At 36.4% G+C, this 12672-nt stretch overlaps 1 protein-coding gene across 1 annotated transcript in view; it reads left to right on the top strand.

Moving 5' to 3' along the window:
* COX10 (cytochrome c oxidase assembly factor heme A:farnesyltransferase COX10) overlaps positions 1 to 12672 on the top strand; it is a 138895-nt gene that overhangs the window by 29977 nt on the left and 96246 nt on the right. Inside the window, exon 4 of the mRNA XM_081270964.1 lies at positions 8582 to 8706. Coding sequence (XP_081127090.1) covers positions 8582 to 8706 — 125 coding nt within the window. The remainder of the gene's footprint in view (positions 1 to 8581; positions 8707 to 12672) is intronic.

The raw sequence follows: 12672 nt of genomic DNA, 5'->3' as shown, positions 1-12672 counted from the left end.
AGTGAGGCTTCTCTTATTTTCTTACCATGTCCCTAAGGTATTCACTCCCTACTTTTGAAGTGCATTGCTTTTGATAATTAAGAAACAGAGCTAGGGTTGTGGCTCAGTGGTAGAGTGCTTGCCTAGCATGTGTGGAACACTGGGTTTGATCCTCAGCACCACATTTAAAAAAAAAAAAAAAAGTGAACTAATAAAGTTTTTAAAAAAGGCAAAAACACTTTGCATTGTAAAGTTCTTCAGAAACAAAAGTTTTGTTTTTATCATTGTCATTTATAGGCTACATTTCTTAAAGGATTGCTATCTGGTCACTCACCTAGAAGAAGAGAGATGAGGTTTAATATCCAAGCATGTGGAGCTTGATGTATGTAAATTCCTTTAAGCACAACTTTCACATGTAAAGTCCAAGTTTAGTGGCCAGAAAAGTATTTAATCTAGAATTCTAGGAATTACATTTTAATAATTACTAAGAGTGTACTTTTTAAACCCTTGTTATTTACCAGGTTCTGTGCTAAGTACTTTTGAAATAGTGAAAAACAACAGTGTTTCTAGAAAGTATGAACAGAAAGTCAGGTGAGATTGGTTTCTAGGATATTTCACTTGCAGACGCAGAGACTGTTGGGGTTAGTTGCATTTGGGGAATTGAAGGGTTGTGTCAAAAAAGTAAAAATTAATTCATTATTGCTCAAGAAGACATAAATTGCGTCCATCGGTAGGTATTTCAAGGAAGTTGGTTTTGACTTGATTGGCAAGATAATGTTGGAGTAGCTAGATTTCTTCTGAGCAGGAAACGTTGCTCAGGGAGCAATAACTTCCTGGCACCAAATTTGGAGATAGCATACACTGGAATATTGTAGAAGGGATGATTATACCAGGAGAAAGGTTAGGCTAGTTCACTCTCTTTTATCTTTTAACATTTCATTTATTCTTTAAGTTACTGAATTATTTAGCTCTTATTATAACTGTTCATATTTATTCAGTAATGAAGCCCTGGTTACCACCTTAAATACTTATTGACCCTGTTTACACCGAGGCCATCCAGTGCATGCCTTATTTTTTTTCACCTAACACTGCAATGGCCTGTAAGTCGTTTTCTGGGTAAATTTTCTCCCCTTCATCCAGTCTTTTGTGTTGCTGTTAGAGTCATCTTTTTAAACGCCACCCTCCTTACAGTACACTAGTTTTCTATGACTGCAAAACAAATTACCACAAACTTAACAGCTTAAAACAAAAGAGTCATTGTTTTACCATTTCTATAAGTCAGAAATCTTGTGGGCCTTGTCCAGTCTCTATTCAGTGTCTCACTGGACTAAAAGCAAGGTGTCAGTTGAGGTTATGTTTTCAGCTGTAGTTCAAGGTCCTCTTCCAACTTCACTGTTGGTTGGCAGAATTAATTTCTTTGCAATCCTAGGACTGAGGGCCCTATTTTCCTTTTAGCACTTAGCTCCAAGAGACCACATATAATTCTTTGACTTGTTCTCATAGACAGTTCTCAACAGGATGTAGGCCAGTCAGGTCGGTTTGTAATTGTTTCAAAATGTGGTGTGTGTGTGTGTGTGTGTGTGTGTGTATTTCTGTTTCTTTAGTTACAGGGAATATATTTAGTAATTCTTACTGGAGGAGGCAGACAGGTAAGACCATGGAGAAGGAGGCCATATCAGTTTTGGGTCAGGCCATTGGTTCAGAATTGATTAATAGCTGTAGTTACGCTAAGATGGAGCCTAGTAGTAAGGCTTGCCTTTAATGAAGACTCCTACTGAATCTTTTTTATGAGAAAGTTTGGAGTTCTTTGGCTGACCAACCACCCAGAAGAGGAGATGGGTCAAGGTCTGTGCAGTGTGAGAATATTATTCATCCTAGATTCTCAGAGTTACCCTGGACCATAGTGCCATGTCTCAGAGTCTATATTGGATGAGTCATGCTTCGTTGATAGTATTGATTTTATGTTTATTTGTAAAGGGCCAAAATATGAGATTACCAAATAAAATATAATTTTAAGAGTTATTAATGAAAGAATATATTACATTCATTTTTAATGAGATCCTGGTGTTGCAAAGTGATTTTATGTAATGAATCCCAGGAAATCAATGAAAAATTTAATTACAGTTGTGGCAGTGTTGTATGAGAATATTGCTTTGGTCAATTTTACTTGTACAATTTATCAATCCTCTCTGCCTTTCTCTTTAAATTAATTGCATGGTGAAGTAAGTAAATAACATTCTTTGTTAGCCTTGATCCTCCTTAGAAATGTTACAAAATTTAAATTTTCTCCTTTATAATAAATAGTCACTATCACTTTTGTATGTGTTACCATTTACTATTTGTACATTTTAAAATTAGACAGTAATTTCATTTTGTAATTTTAGTCATTGTTACTTCTTCCTAAAACTTTGTTCATTTTCCTTTGTTGTTTTTTTGTAAACCACTTTCCATCTCTTTTCAACGTAGACCCATTGATCAAAAATCTAATTTTTTCCATATTGTTTATCACCCAAACTGTAGGATGAATAAAAAGTAAAATAATAAGATACTTCTTAAGTTTTCCTTTCATTATAACCATTATCTTCTTAAACTTTAACTAAAGTGAATTTTCTTTTGAAAGCATTATTATTTTTGACAGTTCATTGGTTATGGCATTTTCTTGTTTATTTTGAGGGCAACTGACTTTAAAAAATATTTAAAGGGCTGGGGATGTGGCTCAAGTGGTAGCGTGCTTGCCTGGCATGCCTGTGGCCCGGGTTCGATCCTCAGCACCACATACAAACAAAGATGTTGTGTCCCCTGAAAACTAAAATAAATAAAAAATATTTAAAAGGATACTATTAAATGTTGATCTGCATATTTAGAGATATTTAAAGTGGTTCTTTATTTTACTGATTCTACATTATACTGAGTATATATCGAGAGGTTTTTTTGGATTTTCTTATACCTACTGCAGTTTATGAGTAGTCTTTCTGGTTTTAGGTACAAGCCTTAAAATGTAGCTAATAATTATTTCGACTGATTTATTCTGTAGATAGAAGCAGTTTATTTAGTCTGATTTTACGATGGAAAACTCTGCAGTCTCTTTTGCCTCAAATTCTCCTGCTGATATCAGCCTCCTTCCTAGTAGAATTCTTTTGGTACAACTGAGAAGTAGGCTGGGTGTTATGGATCGCTCTTACATCCTGCTTGTCACTGAGACACTGCAGTAGGTGAGGAGCTGCGTAACTCATCTGGAAAGCCATTGACTTGTGCAAAACGAGATGTCTCATTCTTTAATAATGACCTATTCATGTGGCTTTACCATTTATGGTGTGACAGCTGTAAAGAACCAGAACATCCTCAAAGAGGGGTGCTGTGATTGAGTATCCCGAAAGAAATGTTGTTTTTGTTCTAAAAGTGGTGCCTTTCTTGATGGTCATTAAATATGTTCAGGCTGAGGTTGTGGCTCAGTGGTAGAGCACTTGCCTAACATGTTTGAGGCACTGGGTTTAATCCTCAGCACCACATTTAAAAAAAAAAATGTAAAGAAAATGCAGGTATTGTGTCCATCTGGAACTAAAAAATATTAAAAAAAAAAAAAAAAGAGGAGGAAGAAGCTTTTCTATCGCTTTGAAAACAGCCTGGAATCATCATGGCAGTTTCTTTGGGGCATATGTCATTTTAGAATTAGAGTCAAAATTTTCTTCTGGAATGTTTCTTTTGAAATAAATACTGTATCTTTGATTGCTGTCCCTGCCCCATGTGGTTGTTAGCTGGTCTTAGGTACCTTTTGTATACTGTGTTATGACTTACAGTACGTACCTGGGCCAGACTGTCCCCCAAACAGGGAAGGGACAGTGCTGTGTTTTCTGGCCCAGAAGACTCACTTCCTCAGCCATCTTGCTTTTCTTCTGGATGTGTTTGTCTTGATGATTTCTGGTCAGCCTTCTCTTTGTCTTCCACTCCTAATCTTCTCTTTCTTTTCTTGTCTTCATCCAAACCTGCATCCTCACTCCTGAGCTTTGTTCTGCTTAAATCTGTGACTGTCTCCTCTTTTCTGGAGGGAAATCTTCCCCAGAGAGATTCTGATGGATACCACATTTGAAACAATCAAGTTAAAGGAATAACCTCTTCCCCAAAATATGTTCTCTTAGAGACTTTTGGTTCAGATGGTGCTATAGTTTGGATCTTCAGTGCTCCCCTCAAAAGTGAGCATATTAAAGGCTTGTTCTCCAGGATGACACTTTATTGAGAGGTAGTGAAATTTTTAAAGAGATGGAGCTAAGTGGGAGGTCTTTTGGTCATTGAGGGTGTATCCTTGAAGAGAATGTGGGATTTTGGTCCCTTCTGTTTCTTTGTCTCATTCATGTCCTAGCCATGGTGTGAGTGGTTTTGCTACACCACATAATTTTGTTATGATGTGCTGCCTGGGCACAGACTAGAAAGCAATCCGAGTAAAACTTTCCAAACTCTGAGCCAAAATAAACCTTTTCTCTTTATAAATTGATTATTTCAGGTATTTATTATAGCGATAGAAAGCTGGGTCATATAGATGGTAATCTCAGCACATAAACTTAAGTCACCTTGCAAACTACCATTGAGCACAACCAAAGAGATAATGGAAAGTCAAGAAACAGATGTGATCTAGAAATTAGGAAGAGCCTTGTGCCTATGGTAGAGCCATAAAGGACTTCTGCATGTTGCAGAGAAGACTGAATTGAAGGACATGCTAACCAACTTGTGATCATGAGGAATTATCAGCTTCTTTAACATGTACCTGTTCATAGCTACAGTGGCACCTTCCTGACCTGCTTCCTTTGTCACCTCACATGGTTATTGGATATTCCTGCCACCTCGTCATCATGGTCCTTCAATTATTCTCTGTTTTGTATATTCTTTCCTTTGTCTTATCTGTAAAGTACTGACATTTTCACATACTCTTGACACAGTACATGCTGCCCATTTATCTCTTCTTTCCCCTCAGGTTCAGCTGTGGTCTCTAGGCAGGTGACTACAGAGCTTTTTTTTTTTTTAATTTTTTTTTTAAAGAGAGAATTTTAATATTTATTTTAGTTTTTGGCGGACACAACATCTTTGTCTGTATGTGGTGCTGAGGATCGAACCCGGGCCGCACGCATGCAAGGCGAGCACGCTACCGCTTCAGCCACATCCTCAGCCCCAACTACAGAGCTTTTTGACTCTCCTGTTTCCTAATCTCTCTCCTGAGCTCTCCTTTTTGTACATTCTGCCTTGATGTCCCATGTTCCTCAGAAGCAGCACATTTTCCAAAGACTAGCCAACTCCACCACCTTTTTCCTTAATTTCCTTCTTTCCATTAATGTTGTAATTCCTCTCAGTGTCATCTAAGTGCAACACTTTACCTTTCATTGTTGCTGTTTCTCACAGGTACCAGGTCCTAGTGGTTCTTCATTCAAAATATTCCTTATAACTCTTCAGTTCCCTTCTAACTATCCTTTTTCATTGTGAATTAATGGTACAGGCTTATAGATTGCTTCTCTATGAAACTTTCTGCTTCTGTAAGTCACTGTGCACATTGCTGCCAGGTACTTACTGTTCACTGTCTTGCAGTAGACTGTCAGGGACTTCTCTACTGGCTACCAATGGGGTACAAACTCCTCCGCTGGGTATTCTGCAGTCTGGCAGCCACCAATCTCCTCCAATCACCATCTCTCCGCCAGTAAATACTACACTGTGGCTTACACACTGGTAGCCCTAAAAATGTAGCAGAGAACTATACAGACAGGGCTTCTGCCTTCATGGAGTTTGTATTCCCATGAAGAGCCAGAGTGTGATTAGCACTGTAAAAGAAATAACAGAGTGGTATGAGTAAGGGTATAACTGGTCATGTCTGTTTTAGATGAGATGATCCAGGAAGTTCTCCCTAAGAAAGAAATGCAGTTGATCAACAAATATATGAAAAAGTGTTCAACATCTCTAGCAATTAGAGAAATGCAAATCAAAACTACTTTAAGATTTCATTTCATTCCTGTCAGAATGACAATCATTAAGAATACAGGCAACAATAAATGTTGGTGAGGAGTGGTGAAAAAAGATACACTCTTACATTGCTGATGGGACTGCAAATTGGTACAACCACTGTGGAAAGCAGTATGGAGATTCTTCAGAAAACTGGGAATGGAACCACCATTTGACCCAGCTATCCCACTCCTTAGTTTATACCCAAGGTACTTAAAATCAGCATACTATAGTGATGCAGCCACATCAATGTTTGTAGTAGCTCAATTCACAATGGCTATGGAACCAACCTAGGTGTCCCTCAATAGATGAATGGATAAAGAAGATGTGGTGTATATATTCAGTGGAATATTACTCAACTTTAAAGAAGAGTGTAATTGTGGCATTTTCCAGTAAATGGTTGGAGTTGGAGAATATCATGCTAAGTGAAATAAGCCAGTCCCACAAAACCAAAGGGTGAATATTTTCCTCTAATATGCAGATGCTAATTCTCAATAAGGCAGGGGGCACTAGGGAAGAATAGGGTTACCTTAGATTAGGTAGAGGGAAGTGATGGAAGGGGTGGGGAGGGGATGTGGGGATAGGAAAGGTAGTAGAATGAAATATACATTATTACTGTATATATGTATGTGACTGCATGACCAATATGATTCTGCAACATGTACACTCAGAAAAATGAGAAATGATATCCCATCTATGTATATCAAAGTACATGAATGCATTCTAGTGTCATGTATAACTAAAATTTTTTAAAATATTTTTTTAAAAAGAAGTAATGTCTTAGATGAGATCTGAAGGTTAGGAAGGAGCCAGCCATAGAAAGAGAGGGAAAAAATTATAAGGATCCTGAGGCCAAAAAGGGATTTACATGCCAAGAACAGAAGGTGGCCCTCAAGATTGGAGAAGAGTGAGTGAGCTAAAGAGAGAGGTGTGAAAGAGTTTGACAGGGGAAAGAGTTTGCATTTTATTCCAGGTACTGTATTGAGAGATTTTCTAAGCAGTGAAATGATATGAAAACACTACTCTGGAACCCAGGGGCACTTAACCACTGAGCCACATCTCCAGCCCGTTTGTTTTATTTTGAGACAGGGACTCAGTAACTTGCTCAGAGCCTCATTAAGTTGCTGAGGCTGGCTTTGAACTCATGATCTTCCTGCCTCAGCCTCCTGAGCTGCTGGGTTTACAGGTGTGCGCCACCATGCCCTGTGGGAAGAGGCTCTTCTAGTAATAGTTTGGACTTCATCAGAGTTCCTCAGTCTCAGCTTTACTAACAGGAAATTCTGTTTGGATACTTGCCCTGTGCTCTGCAGGATGTTTTCTTGCATCTCCAGCTTCTACCCATAAGAAGACAGTAGCACCTGCCCCTCCCGTTTGTGGCAATCAAAAATGTTTCCAGATATTGTCACATGTCCCCTGGGGAGCACAGCCACCCTGGTTGAGAACCACTGGACTCTAGATGGTGGCAGCAGTGATGGATTTGAAATGTTTTATAGACGCAGAACAGGCAGTATCTTTAAATGAATGGAATATGGAGAGTGAGAAAAGAAAAAAATAAAAAATTCTGACTAGATTTTTGATTTGCAAATCTAGGCAGATAGTGTCACACATACTTTAGGCTCTTGACATTAGTCTTCCTTGCTTTTGTGGCTGTTCTTAATACTATTCATCCACTTGTTAAATAGCTCACCCTACCACTCTCTCCTTTCTCTGAAGGAAGGTCCAACTTCAGTGCCATCTTGACGTGTTTCCAGGTTAGCTCACCAGTTTTGGGAGATAACAGGCAGACATTAACAACCAGTGGTGAGCCATGTTCCAGTGAATTCCTACTGCCCCATTTTAGTACCCCTCTTAGATACTTCTTGGCCCAAGAAAGAAGCACCAGGGTTTACCAAAAGGAACAGCCGTGATGGATGATTAAATTATGTAGCTTTGCTTTTATACCCTGCTCTTCTTTAGATTCCTGTTAGTGGCTTATAGGATTAACTTTTCTTTTTCTTCATCTTCTGATCACAGGACCATCATCTGTTGTAGGCAAGTCCTTACTAGGTTTATCTGAAGTTGGTCACAGAATTCGGATTCTTACTATTTGTTACCATGTGTCATGGTTTTCATGTGTGTCATGGTTGTTAATGTCTGCCTGACATCTCCCAAGAACAAGAGGGAAAGGGAAACCATATCCTGGATGGTACTTCTGTCTAGTAGCATAGTTATACTGATCATGAATTTGGTATTCAGTAAACATTTTTTGAATAAATAAGTGAATGATTAAATCTGGTTTATTTTTTACTCTGGAGTATAATGGAATTAAAAAGAAGTAATATTTTTCTATAATGTGGTTTGTTTTTTTTTTTAGTTATATGGACACAATGCCTTTATTTATTTTTATGCGGTGCTGAGGATCGAACCCAGTACCTCACACGTGCTAGACAAGCGCTCTACCACTGAGCTATAGCCCCAGCTCCTCTATAATGTGTTTGTAATCAGAAAAATGTGGATTTTCTTTTTAAATGAAAGATTAGCCTGCAGGTAGCATTATTAGTGTAATCGGTTGGTTGATATGGAAGATGGCTTGTTGTCTGACTTTTACTTCTAATGCTACATCTTCTCTGTTTCTGCCTTGCAGCTCTAGTTGTAAGCACCACTTCAGCTGGTTTTGCATTGGCTCCAGGACCTTTTGACTGGCCCTGCTTCCTGCTCACTTCTCTTGGAACTGGTCTTTCATCCTGTGCTGCCAACTCCATTAATCAGGTCAGTTTCTTACCTTTCATCTAGATTATGGTATTCTTCCTTTTTCCTGGATAGTAGTAGTATCACATTTTTAAAAATCTTCCCAAATCCTACACATCAGTGGAAATGCCCTGTGAACTTGTAATTCTGGATATATTTTATGAAATCTCTATGTTACATAACTATTGAGTGTTTTCTTTTGAGGTAAAGATTTTCAAATAGGTTCAGGTTAGAGAGTGGTAGAGTACATGCTTGAAATTACCAGAACTTAGAACTTATAACTTTCTATTCTTAGTGGTATCTTTATCTATTTCAGCTACATTTCCCCTGAGCTCATCATTATGTGCTGTTCTTTCTTAGTTTGATTTTATTGCATTTTAAACCGCCGCCATACAAAATAGAATGTCTTCCCTATCGTGTGTGTGTGTGTGTGTGTGTGTGTGTGTGTATGCGCACACGCACGCACATGTTTGTAGGTAGGTGGGTACTGGGGATTTAACTCAGAGGCATTCTGCATTGTGCTGCATTCCCAGCCTTTTTTATTTTTTATTTTGAGACAGGGTCTTGCTAAATTACCCAGGCTGTCCTCAAACTTACAGTCCTGCCTCAGCCTCCCAAGTTGTTGGGATTACAGGTGTGCAACACCATTGCCTGGCTCAGAATTTATTTTAAAGGAAAATATCCAGCTTAAATAAATAGTAATTCAGTACTATTAACTTGGTATAAGGAATCAGATTATATAAAAAGCTAATTAGTATATTATTTTTAATGGATTCTCCTCTCCCATTATTTTAAACATTTAGATACTTCCAAAATAGTTTTCCCCCACTTGTCACTGTGATGTGCCCTAACACAGTGGCTTTTTCAAAGATACTGGAGTGAAAAAGCTTTGGCTAAAACATAAGGAAAATTGTCTTCATCACCAGAACACCCAAGTGAAGTTGGCACAGTTTTTTAAATAGGAATTAAAGTTACCAGAAGGAAAATAGCTTAGTTGAATGGATATGTAAGTAGCTAGTTTGCAAAATAAGGGAATTTAATTTGATAGTGCCCAAAATGATTGTGTTTCTATAGTGTATTATCAGTTACTTGGAGAAGAATCAATTTATTTTAAATAAGAGTTTCTTGTTATTTTTATTGTCAAACAGTCTTCTATTCTTCTAGTGAGGTTCAAATGGACTTACCACTTATGATTCTTTCAATAAACTGGATTTATTTTGGTATTTTGGATCTAGTCTTCAATTTTTATTTTTATTATTGCCTGTATTTGGGTATAGATCTAAGTTAGGAGAATAAGCTAGGGGCACATTTCTCGTTTCCAGCCTCCTTTTTATAAATTTAGGAGCTGCTTTCATCCTTGAGATACTAATTCCTATCTCTTGTTTAAATTGTACAGATTCAAACAAGATTTTTAAAATAAAAGTATGGGGACTCAAAAATATTCAAACGCTTCAACTGGTTGATAAAACCAAAATATTATAAAAAATAAGAATAAATTTGAGCTACTCTTCCCTACCATACCCCTTACTGTCTCCAAAAAAAGGCAGCTCAATAATTTTTCATGAAAAAAACAAACAAACTGTCAGTTATAAAGAGAAATTTCCAATCTGGAAAGGAAAAATGAAATGATTTATATTTAGGCAGAATTCACAAGAACTGAGTATAAGCCAAGGTTTTATACATTTTAAAAGGATTATGTGCTTCAATGGCTGCTTGATTTCATAGTTTATAGAAGCATATTTGTGATGGGGGTGAGTTGGGTTCTGTAAATTTTAAAACTGCTAAGGAAAGCTGCAGACTACATGATGGGATTCTTTCTGGTACCAACAAATTGCAGTGTCTGCCTCTGCTATTAATATTTCCTTAGTTTGGTTTTCCAAGCTCTGCATCCCACTTACACAGCTCTCCTGGTCTCCCTTTGGAACACTTTATCACATTCTTCCACGTGTCACTCATCCCTCACAGGCCTTGTCAGTGTCACGAGCAATGCTGGATCTTAATCAGTATTCATTTCACAAATAAATTTCTTCCTCTTATGGCCTCCATATTGCTTCTTCCCACTTGTCTTAGGCTCTAATTTTGGAAGCACAATACTTAAAAATTTTTAATTATCCCTAGCATAGTAGAATTCAGTGTTATTATTAAGGTATTAATCAGCTTTCCAAATTATTATATACTCTTCAGTAATGCATTGGAAATATTTTAATTCCAGTGTTATTAGGCAGTCTCATAAATATGAAATAAAGGAACATCAGGCCATTTTCATTAGCACTTTTAAATAGCATTCGTAGAACAAAGAACACAGGCAACATGGAATTAACAGTGCTTTTGAATAGCAGTTAGGTAAAGACATAGTTTTTAGCATAAAAGAAGAGTTAGTGTTTTTTCTTAGCTGTGTTCACATTAAAGAATGCATATATGTGGTTGATCTTTTGTAAAAGTCCTTCAGCTTCTAAAAGAATTCTATGGGTAAAAAAATTTCTTTCTGTCCATGTTTATAAAATGTTTTAAAGAACATTTTTTATATATGCTTCATTTGAGCTGTTATTCATTTAATACTGTTTCTTCTTTGTATCCAACTTCTGTGATCTCTCTGTGAAAGTAGAAAAAAATAAAGCTTTGAAAAGCAATTCTTACATTTGTTTTTAAGGAGAGAAAAATGAGATTCAGCTTCTGATTTATGAAGTAGTGACTAGTGCATAAAGAGATATGTATAAGAAACCACTAACACTGAAATGTAAAAATAAATTACATACATGTTTTGTAATATACATGCTTCGTTCAAAACCAAAGTGTGGCTTTAAAGGGGGTATGCCTTCAAAGGATGAAAGCAATCCATAAAATGTTTTTAATTTAGCAACTGAAAGATAAAATGTTATGGTGGCTTTGACTGTTCAAATCTTGAGAAACAAGTACAAAGTAAATAGAATACATTCAAGTAGAATTAAGACTTCTAAAAATTATCAGACTATTAAAGAATTATGTTGAGTATTTGGCATAGTAGTGTAATAAGCTGTGTAATTGAGATTATCTTACCTATGTTACTTGTACTAGTGAAACATAAGTAAAATGATGTATTTATCTGAAGTTTTGCCTTTCACACATAACAGCCCAGTTACTTCAGTTCAAAAATAGTAAATGGAAAATTCCAGAAATATACAATTAAATTAAGAAACTTTGATTGTAGCATATTGTTATGACTGTTTTTATTATTGCTTATTGTTGTTAATCTTCTGTTGTGCCTAATTTATAAATTAGGCTTTATCACAGATATATATTTATAGGAAAAACTGTAGTATACGTAAGATTGGGTACTGAGTTTTTAGGTATCCATTGGGGGTCTTGGAACATATCCCCTGTAGATAAGGGCAGACAACTATACATGTTTTTTAAGCAGGGATTATGTCAACAAACGTATACGAATATATATAAACGTCAGTAAATATGTTTCTACAGTATGAATTTTAATGGGCCCGTGAAATTCTGTTTTATGGTTATGCTTCAGATTTCTCAACTAATTTTCTATTGTTGTTAACTCTTTTATTCTGTAAATAACACTGCACATTTCTAATTAGTTTTAAAGGACAAATTACTGGAAGTGAAATTCCTGGGAGGAAGGCTACCAGCCAAAGAACATATGAAACTGGTTTAACTTTGGAATGTATGATCTTAACAAGATAATTAATTTCTTACATTCACACAGTGCTGTAGAGTTTATAGACTATGTTTATATAAATCATTCTTTAAACATGACAATCCTGTGAAGTAGGTGACATTATTTCCATTTCTCTTTTTAAAACAATGTCTTTTTGGCCATTGAATTATTTTTTTAACAGGCAACATTTTAAACATTTATTATACAAATGATGTTTTCATTGTAAATCAGTAAGAATATATAGATAAGCAAAAAATAACAGTTACATTTTTATTTTACTTTTCCCCTATGCCAGGTAGTGTTTTGTTGTAGGGTAACAGAGAACAAGCAAA

The sequence above is a fragment of the Spermophilus citellus genome (genome assembly GCF_964194105.1).
Source record: "Spermophilus citellus genome assembly, chromosome: 17".
Taxonomy (NCBI): Eukaryota; Metazoa; Chordata; class Mammalia; order Rodentia; family Sciuridae; genus Spermophilus; species Spermophilus citellus.
This window is presented reverse-complemented; position numbering and strand designations above follow the sequence as displayed.